General features: G+C 39.5%; 1 protein-coding gene and 2 long non-coding RNA genes across 4 annotated transcripts; 2 read left to right on the plus strand and 1 right to left on the minus strand.

Annotated features, from left to right (window-relative positions):
- The first annotated feature begins 11,820 nt into the window (after positions 1 to 11,820).
- On the plus strand, positions 11,821 to 14,702 carry LOC116187424 (disease resistance protein RPS5-like). The gene is made up of 2 exons (XM_031516108.1): positions 11,821 to 11,956; positions 12,107 to 14,702. Exon 2 carries the CDS (start codon positions 12,228 to 12,230, stop codon positions 14,553 to 14,555), a length of 2,328 nt encoding a protein of 775 aa, XP_031371968.1. The 5' UTR covers positions 11,821 to 11,956; positions 12,107 to 12,227; the 3' UTR covers positions 14,556 to 14,702.
- Positions 14,703 to 18,520: 3,818 nt separating this feature from the next.
- LOC116187458 lies at positions 18,521 to 19,324 on the minus strand. Its single transcript, XR_004152061.1, has 2 exons — positions 19,203 to 19,324; positions 18,521 to 18,900 (listed from the first exon to the last, which is right to left on the minus strand). It is a non-coding gene; the product is annotated as an uncharacterized LOC116187458 (long non-coding RNA).
- Positions 19,325 to 19,463: 139 nt separating this feature from the next.
- On the plus strand, positions 19,464 to 23,692 carry LOC116187456. Of its 2 annotated transcripts, XR_004152059.1 has the most exons (3): positions 19,464 to 19,845; positions 19,921 to 22,627; positions 23,432 to 23,692. It is a non-coding gene; the product is annotated as an uncharacterized LOC116187456 (long non-coding RNA). The 2 variants fall into 2 exon arrangements; XR_004152058.1 differs by having other exon boundaries at positions 19,464 to 22,627.
- The last annotated feature ends 1,047 nt before the right edge of the window (positions 23,693 to 24,739 follow it).

A 24,739-nucleotide genomic window follows, 5' to 3' on the forward strand; every position in this document is an offset into this window, starting at 1 on the left:
AGAATCGGCCCGATTCTGCGATTCTACGATTCAACACGCGATTCGGCTCCGATTCTACAATCCCGACTCACCTATCTGAATCAGAATCGGTGATGCTCCTTGAATCGTAGAATCGTACGATTTTACGATTCGAATCGCGATTCTGACAACCATGCGATGCACAACATAAGATCGCAAAGCACTCAGTTTTACTCAACAGAAGCTAAAACCAGACCGAGGAGAAACCGGAACAGAGCGAAGTGTGGGTTAACCCGGGGGAAAGTGAACGATTCCAACTGACCCGCTTGGTGTTAGCAGCAGCTAGGCTCACCCGAACCCCGTTGCCGCGCTGCTCTCTGCAACCAAACAAACAAAACAGGGGACCAATTTTTGACACAAACCCACAAAATCTTCAACATTGCAGAGCCTCAGAAGACTTGCTCATTGGAAATTGGGGGAGAAAACAAACTTGACATACTGTAAGGCTACATTTTCCTTATTGGCTCTCTGAGGCTTCCTCCTCTGATAGATTACTTCGAGTTTTGGCTGGTCCCGTTGTTCTCCGTTTCGGCCCTCCTTCGAAGCAGCGATCTCCACTAAAGAATAGAAGGAAGAAGATGACTAGGGTTTTCGCGATTCAAATCTGAAATTTCCGCTCGGGTTGAGGGGGTTTTGAAGGAGAAGAAGAATCAGAGGAGCGACTGGTCGCTGACGGATTCATAAATCAAAAGAAGAACGAACTCTGAAGATGAGCTGATGAAGAAGAACGACAGAAGGAAGAGTCGAAGAGGAACTCGGGAAGAAGACGACTAGGGTAGGATTTTCAATTTTTTTCCAGATTTCAATTAAACTATTCTGCAATTCCACTAAGGATTTCAGGTCGGATTCAGTTTAAAATTTCAGAACCCATGAACCGGCCGGTTCGAATGGGATCGATGGGTTCATGTAAAAATCGGCCAGTTTTTTGAGTTCACCGGTTTTTTAATGCATTTCCGGTTTTTAAGGGAACCAGACCGGTCATATGTCTGGTTTCCGGTCCGACTGATCGAACAGGCCGGTCCGGTCCGGTTCTGATAACAGTGAATGTAATGTGAGAATGTATTTTATTTATACTCAAAATGTAAATTCTCAACTCTTTTTTTTTATGTTTAATTTGAGAAGTAACTAACTACTTATTGAAAATGTCTAAAAATATCTAACAAATTTAGGGTTAATTATCTAAAATATACAAACTTTTCACATTTTATTAATTCTAACACTAACTTTTTTCTTGACCTAAAAAATATACAAACTATTAATTTGATATCAATATTAGCTTGACTTTCATTTTTTTCGATCGGTGGGCCACAACGACAACCACAGCCTGCCTAATTGGGTTTGTTCATGACGATAAAGGTCTTCGGTGACCCCAATTAGGAGGATGATGGCTGCTGATGAGACTTCAACCACATATCCCCTTCATTCTTTTCTCGATTTAACTTTTTCTTTTTTCAAATTCTGGCAATGAGAACCTCATCGGGGACCACCGCCATCCCTCTGAGGTCGCTGGCTACCTCGATCGGAGGGTGTTGTCATAGATTCTTTTTTAAATTAACTGAAAAGTTGAGGTGTGCTAAAATTGATATGAAATTGATAGTTCGTGCATTTTTAGGTTAATAAAAAAGTTTGCGTTAGAATTGGTAAAATGTGAAAAATTTATATTTTTTTAGATTATTAACCCAAAATTTTACAATTTCCATGTTAACACTAAATTGCGTACCTTTTGAACTAATAGTAAAATCAAAAGTTTGATTCTTTAAAGTGTGAAAATCTTACCGTTAATATGAAATTGATATTCAAAATATTTATGCATTAATTATATTAATATCATATCTATGTATGTGTAAATGTACCTTCTTATAACAAATAATAGAATTTGATTAAACTTCAAGGGAGTACCTCCGAATCAATTGTACTCTGAATTCGGGAAATTGATTAACTTGCTAGAAAAAGTCACTCTGATGGAATTATATAATACTGAAAGTTCACAAAAAGTAAAAGGTCAAAATTGTTATTTTACCAAACTCAATTTCACCGTGCGAGAATAAAAGCGCTTGCCATTTACATGTAATTAGAGAAAAAATTATGAAAATATTTTATTAATAATTTTCTTGTAAAAGATTTTATCTAAAACGATTTTATAAGTTTTAAATTAATATTAAATACACTTATAAATTGAGAATAATGGTTATTAAATCGATCTAATTTAAATTGATCAATGTTACTATAACAGTAACTTATCATTTCCTAGAATATATAAAAGGAATTTAGATAATTAAATTGAATTATTTTTTAAATTTGCATATTAAAATTAAAAAAGTTATTTATTAACAAATTTTAGCTCATGTAAATTGCTATATCCTAATTTTCATAATATATAAAATTTAATGAATTTTTCTGTAAACAAGGCTATATATCTACATATACAATAATAAAAGTATGAGCAACTCATAGAACGATGATGTGATGTAAGATAGCTTACGATTGAATGACTTTTTAAGGTATGTTTGGTTCGCAAGAATTCGGGTTCCCTTCCCCATGTATTCCAAATGGAATACTAATTCCCTAGTTTGGGAAACCATTATTCCGGAATAGGAATTCTGGGTCGGGCTTCTCATCAAGCATGGATGCTGAATATGCATTCATCACATGGACACGTTGAATGGCCATTCTCGATAGAATCCTCATAAAGAATAGAAGCGAAATCCCATAAATGCCCTCCTCCATTATTCGAATTTTCGATTGTGCCATTTGCTTCTACTATTCATCATCTTCCTCGTCTCCTTTTCTCTCTCCTCTAATCTGATCGATTCTGCCAAAAAGAAGTCATTTTCTTGGAACAAAACCCATTATTCTAGTTGAATTTCTACTATTCTAATTGAAGGAGAATGAGCCGAACACTTTAAAATGTCTGAAGCACCCTCCCCCTTAGTCTTCGTCCAATTGGCCGTTAACTCGATCCGTCGCCACCGCCGCCTGTCCGTAGTCGTCGCCGCTCCGCCGTCCGCCCGTCGTCGTCGTCATCGCCACCACTTTACCGCACAAACCCATGGCTCGCGAGCCCCAAATCTGACCTCCTAAGCCACCCAGGGCTTGCAAGCCCAGTGGTTGGGTTTACGAGCCCCAAGTCTCGACGAACCCTAGCTCGAGAGGCTTGGGCTCGTAGAGAGAAAAAGCCTGGGTTCGTAGATAGAGAAATAGTTTCTCTCTCTACGAACCCAAGCACCCAAGCCTGGGTTCGTCGAGATTGAGGGCGCGCGACCCCCGGGTTGGGTTCGCAGCCCAGTGTGAACCCACTATGGGGCTCGCGAGCCTTAGATGGCTCAGGAGCCAAAGCCAGTTCCCTATAACCATGGGTTTTAGCACTGTTCATCACAGTGAATTTCAATTTTCTTTTAAATATTTTTATTTTAATATTTGAGGGGTACACATGTCTTTTTATCTTGTTTATGATGTATTCCTAATTTTCACCATTTTTCTATTCTGTCCAACGAAACAAAATGAATTTTATCATAATTTCAATTCTATTCCCTCTCAATTCTAAATTTTGTCCATTTTATTCTGCATGAATTCCATTCTAGCAAACCAAATGTACCGTTAGAGATTCCACCAATTATAATGCGATAAATAACGTGTTATATTAGTGCCACATTACTCACAGAGTTCCAAAAGCTTTTCGACTTAAAAATTCTATGTGGTGTTCAGTCTAAAGAAAACTCTTTATTGGATTGTGCCCGAAGTAATAGAAAGGGTTAATAAAAAAATATAAACTTTTCACATTTTAATAATTCTAACACGAACTTTTTTTTTTCTTAACCTAAAAATGCACAAACTTCTGATTTGATAACAATTCTAGCAGGATATCAAATTTTCCGTTAATTTGGATGAAATCGAGGCATAAAGGGCACTGGCGACCCCAATTGGGGGGTGGTGGCAGGAATCGATGTCCTCACCCATGGAATCTGGAGGCCCTCAAATTAGGGATTCTTCGGATCCCGACGGGTGGAGTCACGACCCCGGCCATCCTCACACTCTCCCGGGAAGTCGAGAGACCCTCAAATTGGAGCCACGAACACCCCCCCCCCCCCCCCCCCCCCAAATCCAGATTGGGGTCATTTGCACCCTTTGTGGCTTCGATTCAGTTCAAATTAATATAAAATTTGAAGTCGTGCTAGAATTATTATCAAATCGAAAAATTGTGCATTTGAAGGTTAAGAAAAAAAGTTCGTGTTAGAATTGTTAATATGTGAAAAGTTTGTGCTCTTTTATTATTATTATTATTAACCATAATAGAAACTGTTGTACCTTAGGTGAAAGCACAATAAATATCTTATGTATTTATTCGATGGAAATTCTCTGTTTAATAAGGTACTTATTTGGTGGAAATTCCCTATTTAGTCAACGTTTATATGTTGATTATACCATAGGGAGATATTTGTGGCATTTGTGTCTATTTTGTTGAAACAATATGATTAAACTTTTCTTTCTCTCACACCAAAGAAAAGGAAGCAAAATTTATTGATCAATAATTAGTTTTTTTTTGGTGTACTGAATCAATAATTAATTGATTACTTGCAAAATTATTATTGAATTGAAAGCTAGAAAAATGAATCATTAAAATTAACGAAATAGTTGAAATTTTACCATTTTAAAATAATAGAGATAGTTTAATTTGAAAACATTCAATTGTAAAATACTTTTTTATTAAAAATCAGCAAAAAATGAATAATTGAAGTTAATGAAGATTTTAAAATTTTACCGAAAAAGCATGTAATATTAAGAAATGAAATCTATGAATAAACTGTACTGGTCACTATCAGTTTATTAGATTAATATTTGCATTTCAAATACAAATTGATGATCATGTTAGAATATTCATATTAATAAGATATATAAAATTTATTATATTTAACATCATAAATGTTTAACAGCAATACGACATACATATATATAATTAACATAAACTTGTGTAATGCATGGGAGGATTAGTTGCAAAATTATTATTGAATCATAAAACATAGACATAAAGCTACTCTACTTTATTGAACATTATATTGTTTCAAATTGCATTTAATAATTAAAACTATTATTTTTCTAGATAAGAAAATTGATCTTTCTAAACGTGATCAATTAAAATATTATTTGTTAAACCAGCTAAGTTATTTAATTGATGCTGTGTAGATCACGAAGGAAGATGATAACAACTAACTGGGACTCAACGAGTGGGTCGACAAGAACTTGAAATTGTCATGGGAAATGAAAACATTTTATTCACCAGTTCAAAGATTGGGTCTCTTCGATGTGCATATTAGTAAGGACCTTGAAAGACTTCAAATTTTTTACTATCTTGTTGTTCATGTTACTTGTCTTCTGCCTTAAATTTCATGTGGTGGATATCGCTTGCTAGGTTCTGACCCCTGCTTCTGTAATCTGTTATGCTATATGCTGCCTATGTAAAGTTACTCCGTCACATCGATATCACATATCTTTCTACTTCCCCGTCTATGTTGGACATATTCCTACTAAACTTGCATTTTTGTTTTCGGTGCATCTGATTATTTTATGATCCAATCCGACTTATATCTGAAATCACTTTGAAAGCTGAAATTTTCCCTCCGTAATTTAGAACATTTTAGTAGTGGTATGCTCATGTTTGTTGGTTGTTATAGTCATGGGACTGTTGGACGCTAGATGGTTGATTTGGCGAGTTATAAAAAAAAATGCTAGATAGTTGATCCGATGAGATATAGAAAAGAAGCTAGACCATTGATGTGGCGGGATATAAATAGGACGCTAGACCGATGATCTGTCATATAAAAAGGATGCTAGACCGCTGATCTTACAGGATATAAACAAGATGCTAGACTCCTACTGTCGGAGTATAATAGGCAGCCCCCGCTTATGAGAATTGATGTGGAAAGTTGTTGATGGGCTGTGTGCGCACCCGAATTTCGTCTCGTCGGGGCACGCGTGCGCGCGCCTAAATGCAACGCGGCTTGGGAGTGTCCACCTTCCCGGGGACGCGCGACGGACGCACGTGAGGAGTCGTCACTTGCCATTTTACGACTCGAAAGTCGAGGGCCGGCAAGTTACCCAGGTCTAGGGGTACGGGGTACACCTAAAATGTTAAGGCAATGGTCTGTACGGAACCGAAAATTCCGAATTCGGGAGTTCTATTACGTGTGGGCCTATATCCCACATGCCCTTTTAGTACTCTAACTTGTCTAAACTTGCCATTTTAATTTAATTACCGCTTAATTAAGTTCCGCTCATCTTATGCGTTTTGACACCGTAAATTCGAAGAAACACTTTGGCCGTCCACTCTCCGACCGGGATTTTACATGAATATATGTATAATATAAAACCTTACATTGTTCTCTCAAATAAATAAAAGGCAAGGTATAATGACTAAATTCCGGTCGGTTCGCGCTCGGCCATGATTTCACTCATGCTCACCGTATAGTTTTGGAAAAGACCGAAAATTAAATTAAATGCGCACTCGATGTATGGGGGTATTGGACCCCGTGATCGACGGTTATGGGCGTTGGACCCAGTGTGAATCGAGTCCTAAAGGATCGGGCTCGATCCGCAAAACAATCAAGTGCAAAAGATGTAACAAGCAAGTTCAAATAAACGAACAATGGAGGTTTTGTTATCGCCGAATTTACGTGAATTAACTGATCATTACCCGAGGTATCTTGGCACACAAATCCTACCTTAAAACAAGCAAAAAGGGGTGATTGAGAAGGGATGTAGCATTCGGCATCATTTAACGGACCCGACAGACATGATGTTCATAGTCAAGTCTCGAATGAGTGGGTTATTTTTAGATTATTTTGTATCGTAGCAATATGGCTTTTACAGATTAAGAGTGTTTTCACCTAAAACCCAAAACCTAACCCTCTACTTGACTATTTGCCCATGTTGATTATGCCGAGTTTGTGATTAATCCGTTTTCCCATGTTTTAATCCGTTCTAAACACAAACCTACACTAGAGTGACGGTAGGACAAGATCCGGAAATCATGCCATTGAATCAGTAAATATGTGTGTGCATGAAAATCAAGATTACGTTGTACGTATTTCGGTGCTTTTGAAATTGTGAATTTTGAAAAGGGCATGACTAACAGTTCTTGAACTGTCGATGCGATTACAGATTATTAATCAGTTCGTACAATTTATTTAAAAGAGTCCAGTGATTTAATTTAGCCAAATTTAACGTCCCGATTATCCTGTATGTAGAATTTTAGGTTAATTAGAAATTTGCCGAATGCTTTGGTCTACGGATTTCGAGTCGTCGAGATAGCCATTAGTTGACCGCCCGATAAACTCTAATTTCCGACATGGTCACGTTGCATACATATAATTACAAAAATAAAATATTTAAATGGGGCACATACATTGTCGGCGGGTGATCCAAGTAGGAAAGGGTCGGATATTTTAGAAAATGTCTAGGGGACTGAATTGAACGATTTTAAAAGAGCAGGGACTGATTTGAAAATTCGGATGAAATCTCGGGGACCGATTTGAAAATTCTAAAAAAAATTGGGGACTATGTAAAAATTAATGAAAATATCACAGGACTTATTTGAAACAAACTTGAAAATCTGGACTGATCTGGAAACAAAAAAAATGACCCCAGGACTAAACTGAAACAGCTTGGAAAGTACCTTGGGAGGCTTGAAAAATTCTGGGAATTCCAGGACTGATTGGAAAATAGTAAAATGACTGGGACTTGATTGAAAATAAATTTTGAAATTCGGGGCAGATCTGAAAAAGGTGAAAAAGGCCCCGGGACTAAACTGAAACAACTTGGAAAGTTATTTGGGAAGCTTAAAAAAATTCTGAAAAATCCAAGGACTGATTGGAAAATAGTAAAATGACCGGGACTTGATTGAAAAGAAATTTTGAAATTCGGGGCATATCTGAAAAGGGTGAAAAATTACCCCGGGACTAAACTGAAATAACTTGGAAAGTTCTTTGGGATGCTTGGAAAATTCTGAAAAATCCAAGGACTGATTGGAAAATAGTAAAATGACCGGAACTTGATTGAAAATAATTTTTAGAGTTCGGGGCAGATCTGAAAAAAATAAAATGCGTCCTCTGGACTGAAATATGACAAAATAGAAAGTTCGTAAAGTCGAGTTCGGGACAAATTCGATCACCCACATGACCCAAGAACACTCATTTCACATTATATCTGTCAAGCAAGCAATAATATTCAGGAAAGGAGCCCTAATCATGCCACTAAGACGAGAATTTACCTAGTTCGGGAAGTTGAGGGGTGATTCTGTAAATAAAAAAATTAAAATTGCCGGGTGGATTGGGCCGCTGGGCCGAGCTGGCTATCGGGCCTAACTGGGCTGCTGCTGGGCCGTCGCGGGGAGTGAATGTTGGGCCGCAAAGATCTAGGCCGGGCCGCGAAAGAGAACGGCTGGGCCGGACTGGGTTTGCGTCTGGATCCGCCTGTTCCGGGCCGATTTCCGGGTGAGACCGAATGGGTCAGGCGACAAACCGGGTCAGGTCGTCTCAGATGGACTGAACTGGGGCGAACGGGTTGGACCTGCGCAAACCGAAGGAAAATGGGTCGAGCCCGTGAGAGAGGGGATGAATGGAGAAGATGAAGATGGGCGGAGGGGAGGATTCCGGCCGCCACGGACGGCGGTTCCCGCTTCTGGGTGTCACGGCGACGGCGCGAGAGGACGCGGGAGACGGCAGCAAGCACCGCCTGGGCTACGCCGTGCTCGGGATGGGCGTCATGGGAGTCGACACGGCCGGAATCGAGGGGAAAAGTCGCGTTTTCTGGCGAGGTTTTCCGAAATCTCCGATCTCCAAATCCTCCGAAACGAGAGCCCCTCCTCCGTTTTTTCTTGCTGGGTCGTGTTCCTCCCCCGCCGAATTGCCGTTCCCTTCAATTAATTTCGATTCTTTCCCCTTTTCGTTAGGATTTCGGCCGATCTTCGGGGAAAATCGCGGATACCCGCGATTTGGGCGTTCTGGGCCGGCGGGGATCGCAGGCAGCCGGCGAGCGCGCCCGACCTGCCCGAACTGCCCGAATCTCTCTTTTTTTTTTATAATTAATTAGTTAGGGCAGGCGGGTCACGGTCAGCCGGTCAACGCTGCCCGGACCCGCCCGAAATTTTTCTTTTTTTTTTCCTTTTTCCTTTTTTTTATACATACATAATTTAATTTAATTAAAAATAATTTTTTTAAAGAAAATGTGATAAATTAGGAAATGACAATTTTGCCCCCTTCGGAGCCGATGGACTGAAATTAGGTGCTAACAGGCTAATTGAGAAGTGCGGGATTACAATATCGTCTGAACTCTGTCACGAGGATTGTGACCCTATGGCTATATTGCTGGTTGCATTAATGTTGTCTACTGGAATTATTGTAATGTATGAGATGATTGTTTGAAGTATTTGTTGTAATACTGAAAGGCATGACTACTTGCTAAAACTTGAGTTCGGTCAGTGTTTGTCTAAGGTATTCATGAATTATGTGCTTGTGAGTTATGGATGGATTTGCATACTGTGATATGTAAATATATATATATATATATATAAATGAATGATTTGGCCGTATAATTATTTGTTTCGTCAGATTTTTGGAATAGTTAGCACGTTTGAATTAAAAAAGGGGAAATGTTGTTGAATTTCGGGTTAGCGGAGGCCCAATATGTCTCTGGTGACCTCGTCCTATGGCCGAGTGGCACTGATGGGTGGCGAGGCTCCCACCGCCCTTTCTCCTTTATACTCCCTACTGGGCTCTTATAAATGGGTATTTCAACTGTCTGATAAGTGATTGACAGAATTTATCCGTTGGATCATCGAAAAAGTTTAAGGATTTGAGGTCAAAATCCTACAGGGTTTTGGGAAAGATTCAGAATTTTACCTCGAAAACCGTATTAAACCTTTTAAGTGTGAAATTATTAAATTACCCTTCATGTTATTCACATTTACAAAATAACATTCTTTAATGTTATGAACTTGGTTTATCATTCTCGAACATGTTATAAACTTGTAACGGTTTTGGTTTATTTTTCTTCAACATGTTATGAACTTATGTAAATGTTATGGTTCATTTTCTTTAATAATTATTACTCGCATGGAATTTATATTTTACATTCGAATACTTTTTGACATTGAACTATTTTGTATAAATTCGGTATTATGATAAGTCTATAGAAACTTCTTTCTCAAGCATATTAATGGACAAAAAAGGGTTCTCAATGGGTACCTGTTAAATTGGTGGTAGGAAGCGTTTATAATTTTCCATTAAAATCTTATAGTTTTGGGAAGGATTTGAAATTAACTTTTCTTAATGGATACGTGTATTGGATGGACACTATCATCTAAAATCCCACCTTGTGATTTTTTCCTAATTTTTCTATTTTGAAAAAATAAACAATTTTTTAAACTTTGAAAAATATTAATGCCACATCAGTAGGACCGAACATGTGTCACTGCATCAACTGCCAAATCATCAAATATGAGGAGGTAGGTGTTTTGTTTTAAAGAGAAGGGTGTACGTAGGACCATCCCCTTATAATTAACTGGGGAAAAAAAAGCGCACGACTTATTTTACAAAAACTTTAGAGGGCGCGCATGGTATCTACCCAAAACAAGAAATTTAAACAAGAAAGAGACCGAAATGAAAGAATGTTAATTATAAATAAGTAGATTCGAATATTATTGCCATAAAACTTTAGTATGTTTAGTAATCGTGATTGGTACGAGTGTATTCTACTTTTAGTTTTAATTTAAATATTTAGTATTACGATTGAAGTGTTTATTATTTTGTATAATCCATCACAAATAGCAAAAATACTAAACACTTTAATTAAAATACTAAACATTTGAACTAAAGTACTAAGCGTGTCACGATAACACGGAATCATATTATAATTTCTCCCAAGACCGCTTCCTCAAGCCAAGATTGATTTTATTAATGGGAGAAAGAGAGAGAAAGGAGGAAGGAAGGAGATGATTCGGATATTAATTTATGGATATAACAGAGAAAGAGGAGAGTAGGGATGAAGGAAGAGATGATTATGATATTAATTAATGGCCATAACACTGAAGCTTGGTGAACAATTTTAAGCAAAGAATCTGGTATCATTCTTTGCCTCTTAGCTAAGTCACATGCATTCAAAGGCAACTGATAAGGCAAACTCACATTTTGGACGCCATTCATTTCGTTTTCTGAAACTGTTCTCCTACGTGATCGATTTCAACTTTCAGTCAAAAGACCCAAATGGCGGATATCGCGAACACAGCGTTTGGTGCTTGCCTCACATGCTGGGATCGCACTGCGAATTGCCGAAAGTACATCAAGAGTCTTCGAGACAATTTGACCGCCCTCGACAGCAAGATGGTGGAGCTGGGCCATGTCCATGATGACGTCAATCGACTGGTCTCAGCAGCTGCAGGAGAACGATGGCTTCGAAAGGGCGACGTGGATGGGTGGCTGCAGTTGGTGGAAATCCAAAGCAAGGAAGTCGAAAAGATTCTGGTTGACGGGAAGCAGATGATGCAGATGACTTGCCTGTGCAGACTCTGTTTCAGTAACTGCCGCGCACGGTATAGGCAGTCAAAGCTCGCTGATGCAAAGAGAGCCGATATAGAGACCATGCTGGTTCGAGGCCGTAACTTCAGGGTCAAGGAAGATGTTGCCTACGAGCCTGCTGATTTGATGCTCGAGAGATCTCTCAAGACACTCCGTCACAAGGCAAGTGAACTTGACGAAGTCTTTGAGACTGTAAAACAATGAGTTGAGCAAGAGGAAGATAAGCACTACGTACGAACACGTGAAGTGGGTGGCTGGTTGAAGCGAGTGCAGCTTCTTCTCAAGAAAGAAGTGCAAGAGATTCTCAAGCAAGGGGCACAAGAAATAGAGAAAGGCTTCGAGGGAGTTGGAGGTGACTCTCAATCTCAGAGGTAAGATTCATCTTGCCGGCTGCTGTGATTGTATCGGTTTACAACTCATCCTTTTCTTTATACGGATTGGGCTCACATCCCGTCTGGGATGATCCTATGAAAAATGGCCACTTTTTTTTTTTTTGGGATTCCTAATCTCTTCGTCAACAGGAACGGGAGGTCATATCATGAGCTATCAAAGCAAGCCGAGGAGAAGCGAGCCACTTTGGAAGAAGAGCTTTGCAAGGCTAGCGGTTTCGCAATTTTCACCTACAAGCCGAATGAACCTCTGATGGTTGAGATACCTCTTGAGCCGCCTGTGGGCATAGATTCCAGCTTTGAGGAGGCATGGAAGTGGGTTCAAGATGAAAAGGTGAGACGTATAGGGATATATGGCATGGGCGGTGTCGGAAAGACCACCCTCCTGAAGAAAATCCACAATGAATTCCTGGGAATTCAGCATGATTATAATGTGGTTGCTTCGATTGTGGTGTCCCGACCAACTAATCCTAAAAAAATTCAGGAAGCAATCTGGGAGAAATTGAACCTCCCTAAATTGGAATGGGATCGCACCAGTGAATTGGATAGAGCTCCCAAGATATTTAGGAAAATGAAGGAAAGGAGTTTTCTGCTCTTTTTGGATGACGTATGGGAGGAGATAGATCTCCTGAATCTCGGAATTCCTTCTCGCGGTCATCCACACAAATCGAAGATCATATTCACAACCCGATCAATGGAAGTCTGTGGTGTTATGCAAGCAGACCGGACAAAGAAGGTTGAGTGTTTGCCACCAGATAAAGCCCTCGAACTAATCCAGGAGAAGGTGGGTGAAGAGACTTGGTCTGCCCACGTTGAAATCCCAAGGCTTGCGATATTGCTGGTTAAGGAATGTGAGTACCTACCACTTGCTATCGTAACTGTTGGGGCAGCAATGGCCAGTAGGAAGCATCCTGATGAGTGGAGATGCGCCGTTGAAGATTTGAAAAATCGTCCGTCGAGCTTTGCAGGCATGGAAAAGAGGGTGTTGGCAGTGCTAGAGTTTAGCTATGATGCTTTGCCAAATGAAACCCAAAAAAAATGCTTCCTGTATTGTTCTGTATTCCCAGAGGACTATAAATTGGAAGTGGATCGACTGATTGATCTCTGGATTGGGGAGGGCTTTCTTGATGAATGTGATTGTATATATGAAGCACGCCGCTATGGACTCCATATGATCAGCAACCTTACACGTGTTTGTTTACTGGAGGAGTATAATTCTAGTGATAACCCTTCATTAAGGTCTGCAAAGTTGCATGATGTTGTTCGAGATATGGCTTTGTGGGTGGCCACTGAACATGGGCAGAAGAAGAATAGACGAATATGTCAGGAGAAGCAGAGGTCATTTGAGCTGAAGGAAATGAAAAAGTGGAATGATGCAGAAAAGATATACGTTAGCCTGGTGGATCCAAATATCGAAAACTTGCCAGCAACATTGACTACGTGTCCCAATCTATCTACTCTGATTTTAACGTATACTATGCTGGAGACATTTCCAAACGGATTCTTTTCTTCCATGCCATTGTTGAGAGTGTTAATTTTGTCGTACAATAAATACTTGAGAAAGTTACCTGAAGATATTGGAGTACTAGTAAATTTGAGGCAACTTGATTTGCGGTCGACGAAGGTGAGGGAGCTGCCTGAAGAGCTGAAGAATCTGATAAAATTGGTATTTTTGCTTTTAGATCACTACTGTCATGTTCCGGAGAAACTGATCTCAAGTCTGCCGTCCTTAAGAGTGTTTAGTTGGGGACGGCCACTTTCTATTGTTGATTTAAAAGTAGATGAGAAAGAGGATGAGCTCGATGTGATAAAGGAGCTGAATGGCATGAACAACCGAATAGAGGATTTTTCTCTGGCATTAAGCTTTGCCACTAGTGTTCAAAAGTTACTCGAGCACTGCCCTTACTTGCTGAGCTGCTTAAGTAGACTCGAACTTGTAGTGTGTCTGGCTCTATCGTCCCTTGAAATCCCGAAGGCATCGATGAGGAGAATGGAGCATCTTGAAGTTCTAACAATCGAGAGCTGTGCATTCGATAACATAAGAATGGGTGAGAGAAGTGATGGATCAGGATATCCTCGTCTACCTTCTTATTATCCTGAACTAACTCCAACTTCAAGCCACCCGGAAAGTCAGGTCTGCTTCCGTAGCCTTAAAAGGATAATCGTCAAGTATTGCAGATATTTAAGAGAAGTGACAGTTCTGATTTATCATGCTCCCAGCCTTACCCACCTCGAAATTCGGAAGTGTTCCTCGATGCAGGAAGTTATCACTAGGGATGTTGAAGATTCCCGTGCTGACGAAATACTCTCATTCCTCATCGAATTTCACTTAGAAGACCTTCCGGAATTGAAGAGCATCTGCAGTAGAGCGCTGCCCTTTCCTTCGCTGGAATTGTTAGAGGTTGAGAGATGCCCAAAACTGAAGAAGCTCCCACTAGATAGCAGTAGCAGTGCCAGTGCAAGACAATTGAGCCGAATTGAAGGAGGAAGCGCCCAGTGGTGGGATGGGTTGCAGTGGGATGACCCTGAAACCAAGCAATACTTCTCTACCAAGTTTGTCAACTATTCATCCTTTTTCTGAATTTCTTCTATCTATCTATCCATCCATCCATCTAATAGTGTGAATCAGTCGCATAGGATTATTGATTATTATGTACTATTTATGATGATGTTGTTAAAGGTTGAAATTGAAGGCAATGGATAGCGAAATTGAAATTTCCAGAAAGGACCCCCATTTAATTAGAATAGTACATTTCTTTCTATAAGGCTTGTCCAATTTCCTTTATGTTCTCAATTTGCGATTAAATGTACTTCAGCGTGCATATAGATGTGGCCTTGGATGAGCTATTCATCATTACCGCCATTTAAAAATTGATTAACAGGAAGAAAATATTTATTAATCCATGTATATTATATTGAGAAGCAATGGAATTAACTAAACTAGTCATGCAGCCTGCGCAACACACGGGCATTTATATTTTTAATTTTTGATGATATTCGAAAACTCAATTGGGCCCTGACTTATTCCAAACTCGAATCTTGCAACCATTCAATATCATAATATCTCCACACAGATAAATAACCATAGGACAATATCAAGTCCATCAACACACCATTTCAACGTCACAAAAAATCCAGACATGCTCAAATAATCATCACTTATATCATGACAAATTTAGCAAACAACCTCAAGCAAGCAAGCAAACATAGCCATATGGTAGCATTTCCTTGCGACAAAGTTAGGAAGGTAACGTGATCCCACGCACCTCATCAACCATCCTCAACTCCCCATATCAATTCTTATTAAGTTCGACAATAGGTCGAACTAGGATAGAGGAACAACTGGTAAAGAACACAATCTGTGTATTATTCCTCACACTTTCTGTTCAAGTCCATACGCATATATATACATTCTTCCTTTTCATGTACGAGGAAGAAAGACTCAATAAGGAAAGATAGTACAAAAGATGGAAAAGAATGATCTAGAATAAAGAGTACTTGGAAAGATGAAATTGTCATGATCTCATTAAAAATCTTTCCTAAACTATTTGAATCCTCATTACTCCCCCTCAAGTTGGAGCATGAATACTAGTAATGCCCAACTTGCCAAGTAGAAATTGAAAATGATCTCAACCAAGAGCTTTTGTGAAGATATCAGCAACTTGAAACTTGGAAGGAACATGGTGTGTAATGATGGACTTGGTTTGTACATGTTCCCTGATGAAATGGCAATCGATTTTTATGTGTTTTGTCCGCTCGTGAAAGACTAGATTTGCGGCTATGTGTAGAGCAGCCATATTATCACAGTACATCGTCATAGCTGATGAAAGAGTCACTCCCATAGAAGAGAGTAAATATCGTAACCATAATAACTCTGCGGTAGTTGATGCCATGGAACGATATTCTGCCTCTGCCGAAGATTGAGCCACAATACTCTGCTTCTTCGTTTTCCATGATATCGGACACCCACCAAGCATGATAAAGTACCCTGTAAGAGAGCGTCTTGTCATTGGGCAAGCTGCCCAATCGGAGTCACAATAGGCAGTGATAGATAATGAAGACGGTCGTCGTAGCAAGATACCATTTCCTGGGCTTTGTTTTAGATAGCGAAGAACTCGAAGAGCTGCATCCCAATGTGCTTGTTTCGGCCTTTGCATAAATTGGGAAAGGATATGAACTGGGTAGCTCAACTCAGGTCGGGTGATTGTGAGATAAATTAGTCGTCCGACTAGCTTGCGGTAACGCGATGGATATGACAAATCTTCACCCGATTCTGAGATAAGTTTCAGATGTTGTTCCATTGGAAAGGCAGCCGGCCTTGCTCCAAGCATCCCAGTTTCCTGTAGAATATCGAGGGTATACTTCCTTTGGCAGAGAAATAAACAGTCAGGTTGTCGAGCCACTTCAATCCCCAAGAAATATTTGAGCTTGCCCAAATCCTTGATGCTAAAGCAATCATCCAAATAATGCTTGAACTTGGCACAATGAGTAATATCATTACCGGTCAAAATCAAGTCGTCAACGTAAACCAGTACGACAAGTATAATCCCGTCTTTGTTGAAAATAAATAATGAGTAGTCAGCCGAGGATTGAATGAAACCATAAGACTTTAGAGCAATTGAAAACTTTGCAAACCAATTGCGAGACGCTTGCCGTAACCCATACAACGACTTCTGAAGGCAACATACCTTATTACTTCTTGCATGTACTAATCCTGGTGGCAACGTCATATAAACTTCTTCTTCCAGATCACAATGCAAAAACGCATTATTCACATCTAGTTGAAATAATTCCCAGTTTTTATAAAGGGCAATAGTGAGCAATACCCGAACACTCACCAGCTTCGCTACTAGAGCAAAAGTCTCATCAAAATCCAGCCCTTCAATTTGTGTATAACCTTTTGCAACTAATCGAGCTTTATAGCGTTCGATCGATCCATCAGCCTTCCGTTTTACTTTGTATACCCACTTGCAACCAATTGCTTTCTTTCCTGGCGGCAAATCAGTAATTATCCAGGTCCCATTGCATTCAAGTGCGGATAATTCTGCATTCATGGCTTCTCTCCAGTGATGATAACGTACTGCTTCTGAATAGTATCTGGGCTCACAATCTCGATCAAGGATCGACAAGTAGCATCGATAATCATTCGATAATCGAGAGTAATCAAGATATTGTTCAATAGCATAGTACGAACCTGCGGGGATTTTGGAGTCGGCGTGAGCTGTAGGTGGAGGGGGTTTGATCGCTGCAAGGCGGCAGTCATAGTCCTTCTGCCACGCCGGAGGTCGACGATTGCGTATCGGTTTCGGTGAGGATCGAACTGCTTCTTCTTGTTCGAAGTTGCCAGAGCACTCTGTGTTTATCAACGGAGATTGTTGGCTTTCATCTGAGTCTGCTGAGCATGGACTCTGTTTTACCCTTGAAGCGGACGGTGGGCTCAGATCCATGTCAAATGCAGATGGACCCTAATCACTTCCTTGATGGGCCACGGAATCTCTTTCGTCTGACGTGCTGGGTACCTGCCCGGGCTGGTATTCTCCATTCAGCCTGATTTTTCCCATGGGTTCCTCCCAGCTAATTAATTGTCCAGGACTCAATCCTGATTCAATTGAAAATTTTCGATCCTTGCTGAATGGGAATATTTCTTCATGAAAAACCACATCCCGTGAAACAAAGATTTCTTCTGTCTCTAGATCATATAACTTCCATCCCTTTTTGGCCAAACGGGTATCCCATAAAAACACAACGACGTGCTCGACTCTCAAATTTGTCGGTAGGCTTAGGTCTCTTGGAAGCATAACATAGGCAGCCGAATACCCTAAGGTGATCTAGTCTTAATGACTTTTGAAAAATGACTTCAACTGGAGCTTTTCCCAATAACACAGCCGTAGGCGTATAATTAATCAAATATGCTGCCGCAAGTACACATTCTCCCCATAATTTAATGGGCAAATTACAAAAAAAAACTCAAATTTTGTAAAAAGTCTCAGTTTTGTCCTAAATTTTGTTTTGTAACAAAAAAAATTATAAGTTTTCTAAAATGTCTCAAAAATGACCTCCGTTATAACTTCCGTCAATTTTTGCTGCTGATGGTGGGTCCCTTTAACAGTCCACGTAGGTCACACGTAGGCAAAAATTGACGGATGTTATAACGGAGGTCATTTTTTAAACAGTTTAGAAAACTTATGGTTTTTTCTGTTACAAAATAAAATTTAGGACAAAATTGAGATATTTTATAAAATTTGGGTTTTTTTTTGTAATTTACCCTAATTTAATTGGTAGATGTGCATCAAAATGCAAAGAACGTGCCATCTCTAGCAAATGCCGATGTTTTCTTTCCACACGCCCTTTTTGTTGTGGCGTATCTACACAAGACGTTTGATGAACTATTCCATTTGCATGATAAAAATCACGCATAGCTTTAGAAGTGAACTCCCGACCATTGTCTGATCGAAATGTCTTAATAGATTTCCCAAACTGATTCTTTATCATATTATAGAAGCCAACCAACCATTTATGAGTTTCGGTCTTATCACTCATCAAATAAACCCATACACACCGACTATGATCATTAACCAAAGTGAGAAAGTATCGAGCACCCGATATAGAGGCTACACAGTAAGGGCCCCAAACATCTCCATGAATTAAATCAAAACATGCTTTAGCATTGTTCAAGCTTTCAGGAAATGGATTACGTGAAAGCTTTGCACGGGCACAAGCATCACAAACAAACTTTTCATCCGTTTTTATTGAAACACCGGGAATAGAGTGCAAGACTTTACTAGATGGGTGACCCAAGCGCTTATGCCACAAGAGATGACCTGTCTTCTTTACGGCCATGTGAGCTAATGTAGGTTACTTCTGCTTGAGCCAATATACCCCCTCCATAGCTCACCCGATCCAATCACTCTCCTCGTGGCCCGGTCCTGTAATTTGCAAGATCGAGAACAAAATGTTAATACACAATCTTGGTCCGTTGCCAATTTCCCAACCGATATCAAATTGCAGTTAAGGCCAGGAACAAATAACACGTCCTTCAGCATTAAATCATTGAGATAGACATTGCCATTTTTAGTGGCAAAAACGGATTTGCCATCCGGAATACCGATCGAGATTGTATGCGTGAGGTCCTCCACGTCCGAAAGCAATTCAATTTTCCCTGTCATGTGCATCGATGCACCCGAGTCTAATAGCCATTCTGTCAAACAATTTGGTAAAACAACATTACCGGCTAATTGCTCCGACATAGCTGCACGTTCACCAAAAATCGTGGCCAGCTGACTTAGTTGGTCCTCCGAAATCCCTGTGATGGTAATGTTTCTTCCTGTTGCATGTGTGACAGCATGGTTGCCAGCTGCCTTACCTGGAGTCTGCCCTTGAACTGTCTCGGCTGGAGAAAAATATGCCTTTTGACTTTTGTTGCCATCTGCTTTCTGCCCATAATATTGCTTCGTTGAATTCCCTTGTTTGATCCAGCCTCTTCCTTTTCCTTTGAAATCACGATCGGCAGGATATCCATGAAGCTTCCAACAATCCGATCTTTTATGACCCGTCTTTCCACGGTAGTCGCAAAGAACCCTAGGTCCTCTCCCTTGCCGCCCGTCTCCTGCATAATATGCCGCAGACTCCAGTTGTTCACTTCTTCCTCCTTGTGTCATCGACCAGCGCAACTCCTCATCGGCAACTTGCGCACACGCTCTGTTCAGTGTAGGCAGAGGATCCATATTCAGGATTTGCGATCTTACCGTTGCAAAAATTTCGGAGTCCAGACCCATCGGAAACTGATGAAGTTTCTCGACTTTCTTATTCCTAGCCATCTGGTCTACGGCTCCACAGGTGCAGGCACCGCAAGTACACTCTGCTGTCTCGAGGTATCCCTCCAGTTCGTCCCAGAGTGATTTCAGTTTTGAGTAATATTCAATAACCTGTTGTCCCGACTGCTTCAGGTTGCATATACCTGTTTTAATCTGCTGAACCCTAGGAGGGTTACCTCGTGCGAATTGTTGCTTGATTTCATCCCACATCATCTTGGCATCATTGGCATGCACAACTGCTCCTTGCAAACTCTTATCGAGCGAGTTGAAAATCCATGAACAAATCATCGAGTTGTTTCCATTAGGCTTATACGGGCTCGGACCCATTTCCATTTAAAAGCTCAAGCTGTTAAGTGGTGGTACCCAAGTCTCATATAAACTCATGGATATTCTTTTTCTTTTCCGATGTGGGATTTATCCCATTTTTACTCCTCAACAATGAGTTAAGTCCCACATCGGAAATATAAGAGAAATTCCACAAGTTTATAAGAGATTGGATACCATAACCAATTAGCTCGATCTTTTGGGTTGGAGATGAGCCCCATTACTTATAGGCCCAGTGGAATTTTACATAATATCAGGGCAGGTTATACTTCCACACACGTGTGTGGACTCATACCACACTAGGTTTAAGGTCTTTTTGTGTGGGTAGCCAAAAATGCACCCGTGTTAGCTCAAGTGTGGGTAGATCCAGTTTCGAGGCAGGCCAAAAATACACCTCATGTTAAGTCAGGCCCGAGTGTGGAACTCGTGGTTAGTTTGGTTTGGTCCCTCTCACCCGAGCACGGAAGAAAATATGTCTGGTTCGTGATTAGTTGTTGAGGGCGGGTATTTAAGGGCATGTGGCATGTGATGGACTACACGTTGCCACGTGAGGGTAAGTGTTAAGAGTTAAAAATGAGCTAAGTCCCATATCGAAAATATAAGAGGAATTCCACACACAAACACACACACATATATATATAATTTGGCCGTATAATTATTTGTTTCGTGAGATTTCTGGAATAGTTAGCATGTTTGAAAAAAAAGGGAAATGTTGTTGAATTTTGGGTTGTGAAAGTGGCGTCCCACCATCCCTTCTCAGATGAGGTTACCGGAGGCCCAGTACCTCTCTGGTGACCTCATCCTATGGCCGAGTGGCGCTAATGGCTGGCAAGACCCCTACTACCCTTTCTCCTTTATGCTCCGTACTGAGTTCTTATAAACGGGTATGTGGCATGTGATGGACTACACGTTGCCACGTGAGGGTAAGTGTTAAGAGTTAAGAGTTAAGAATGAGCTAAGTCCCATATCGAAAATATAAGAAGAATTCCATATATATATATATATATATATATATAATTTGGCCGTATAATTATTTGTTTCGTGAGATTTCTGGAATAGTTAGCATGTTTGAAAAAAAGGGGAAATGTTGTTGAATTTCGGGTTGTGAAAGTGGTGTCCCACCATCCCCTCTTAGACGAGGTTACCGAAGGCCCAGTACGTCTTTGGTGACCTCATCCTATGGCCGAGTGGCGCTGATGGCTGGCAAGACCCCCACTGCCCTTTCTCCTTTATGCTCCGTACTGAGTTCTTATAAACAGGTATTTCAACTGTCTGATAAGTGAATAACGGATTTTACCCGTTGGATCTTGGAAAAAGTTTAAGGATTTGAGGTCAAAGCCCTATAAGATTTGGGAAAGGTTCATGATTTTACCTCGAAAATCGTATTAAACCTTTTCAGTGTGAAGTTATTAAATTACCCTTCATGTTATTCACATTTACAAAATAACATTCTTTAACGTTATGAACTCTTGAGTGTATTGGTTTATCGTTCTCAAACAGATATGCACATACGAAACTATTTCCTGATGAAGAATCACCAACGTAGGCATCCAAAGAAAATCGATCAGGCCCTAAATATAGACACCACCAGCAATAGCTACACGGTATACCAATAAGTATTTCAAGGCAGCAATATAATTCTTAGTCAACCCATAAGTTTCTCCTATCAATATTACCTAACATAGGAAAATATAATTTCCTCGAAGAAAGAGTACAAATATCATTTTGGACTTTTCTTAATGTGAAACCCCAAATTTACAAACACATACAGAGATAGGCACACGCACTTGTTCATATATGTTATATATACTATTATACATTATATTCAATTGCAGATACATTAAAAAAAAGGGAATTATTAAATGAGATGTTAATTTTGTTAAGATGGATTTGCCCACACCCAATTACCTTTACACCTTCTCATCCACCGCCTCCATTTCTCCTTTATTTATTTCTTTTATGTTGCTGTTGCTTCGGGTCGGTTTGAAGAAGGGGAAAATCGAGATTGGGAAGAGAAGCATCGAGAGACAGAAGGAGAAGGGGGGAGAGAGAGAAAGAGTGAGAGGGAGAGAACAATCGACAGAGGAGAAAGAGGGTAGAGCGACAGTGAGTTCTTGTGGAACCCTGAATTTACAAACACTTATACATAGATAGAGAGCGAGACAGAGGGCAACGGAGAGAGCTCAGGGGAGAGGAAGCTGGGAACGGAGGTGGTGGGAGATGGCCATAACAAGAGAGACAGAGAGCGCTCGGGATAGCTGATCGAAGGGGAGGAAGGGAAATAGAATTGAGAGGGAGACGAGAGTAGGGGAGTGCCCGAAGGATATGGGTTAAGCTTAAGTCGGTAGTTGATTTTGCTTCCTTGAGTTTATTTTACTTGATTGAGTTTTTCCACGTGTGAAGTTGGAAATAACGGGTGAGGTGGATTATGGAATGAAGTGAGAGGAAGGATAGGAATATGTAGAAATTGTCGAGCCTTGCGAGGAATTAGCTTAGCGTGGAGATACCCAAAAAGGTCAGATTCTTTACTATCCATGTTCGATAAGTGCCAATAGGAGCAGGAAAATTTTCGATTTTTTTTTTCCATTTTCATTCCCTTGTAGATTTTAGGGGCATATTATTCGTGATGGTTATGGTTACTATTCTCATTTTCTGATTATTTTCTTATTAACTCAGAAGTCATTAATATAATCGGGTGATTGAAATTCTCCGTGAGTTTTTCATTCCTTATTTCAGTGTTTTTGTTTTGATGATGATGATGTCTCTGTTTGTGGATTTATTTCTAAGGCCAAATTGGTATTGCTCATATATTTTTGTAATGGTTATTAAAATCACAAAGAAAAGTTTGAAATCAAGGAAGAGTTGTTGCATTGTATTGATTTTATGGGAGTCCCTCCTTTTACTTGTTTTACTTTGCTTGAGGATGAGTTTTTCGAATTTCATTTTTAGCCTTTTGACTAACTAGGATATAGGAAAAGCATCTTGCAAGAATTGATTTTTGTTGGATCTCGAGGTCTTGGTCGGATATTTTAGCTTGGGTAAATTTATAGAATTTCAACATGATAAATTATGGAATAAGGTTAATTATTCATTAAGAAAAAGCTAGCTACTGCCCTAGGATTATTTTTAGCTTGATTAACTTATTTATTGCATATTAATAACAGTTGGAGCTAGTTAAGTCCCGAGGTTCGTGAGGGCAATTAAGTCTGAATGAATTTATTCTTTTCAGGTTCAAATGCGATATTGTTTGTCATAAGGAATATATGAAGAAAATGCGTATATTTTTTAATTATTTTCTTACTATGCTTATGACTTATAGGAGCTGAAGAGACTAAAAATGTGCGTTGTGAAGGTTCGGCTTCATTAAATATTTTGGGAGTTTGGTGAGTATTCTATTCCCTTGTGAAATGATGTATTATTGTTATATAAATTATTTAAGAATAATATAGTGATATTAGAGATTAAGGAATCGGTCTTCCTATGTTGTGTGAAAGGATTTAAGAGATATTGTCATCTATGTGGTGTGATTGTGTATGTTGATTGTGTATGATATATGTGATAATATGATATCATTGTAATGTGATTGAGATTGTGCTTGTGTATATTGATATTGCTTGATCGTTATAGATATGGAACCGCTGAACCCGACGGAAGAGGATTTGGGGTATGGTTGACCGCTGATTTGGCGAGACATAAAATGGACGTCTAGACCACTGATCCAACGAGATATAAAATGGACATCCTGACCGTTGAGCCAACTTGATATAAAATGAATGCCTAGACCGCTAATCGATGTGATATAAAATACGTTAGGTTAGAGGTTTGACAATAGGTGGCCCCCGATTATGGAAAGTGGTAAGGCGAGTTATGGAGATTTTAGCTGAGGTTGCAGTCTCACGGTATTGGTTATAACTCGGTTGCGAGGAAATGTGATCTTATGGCTATATTGATTGGTGGTAGTGTATATTGTTTGTTTGGTTTGATTGCTTTAGATGTGATGATTGTTGAGGTTGTATGAAGTTGTTCTATGAAAGTCGTGTTATTAGCTAGAGCTTGATTTAGTTAGCAGATGAATGTTATGTGGTGTTGAGTGAACAAAATCACTTTTTCTTTATCTTTCTTTCTTTTTGTATTGTTTGCTATGAAATTGGTATATCAAAATTGTTTAAATAAGTAAGATCTCGACTTATTTAAATTTTTTTATTATGGATGCTATGATTTTGAAGAAGTAATACAACTCATTCGGTAATTATTTTATTCTAGGGTTTAACTTTATGAATAATAAAAAATAAAATAAATTTTGCATTCTTATTTTGGTAGATTAATTATGCATTTGATATATATAGCATGTACGCAAAAATTACAAATATACTGCAGAGGTACTATAAATTGTTCTATTATATTGGCGTGTAGTGCGAGTATGCCAATTAGTGACTCATAAAATGAAACAATTAATGCACCAACTCACATGAGTGGCTATGGTTTTTAGTCTTGAATTATTTTTTATTCTATGCGTAGTGCAGGTCACGCTTTAGTTATAATAATGGTAAGAAAAATCTATTAATTTATATTATATTAAAGTTGGTTTTCCGAGCCCAAGCGATGAGAGGCCTTCGTTCGGTCTAGT

The sequence above is a fragment of the Punica granatum genome, chromosome 8 (assembly GCF_007655135.1).
Source record: "Punica granatum isolate Tunisia-2019 chromosome 8, ASM765513v2, whole genome shotgun sequence".
Taxonomy (NCBI): domain Eukaryota; kingdom Viridiplantae; phylum Streptophyta; class Magnoliopsida; order Myrtales; family Lythraceae; genus Punica; species Punica granatum.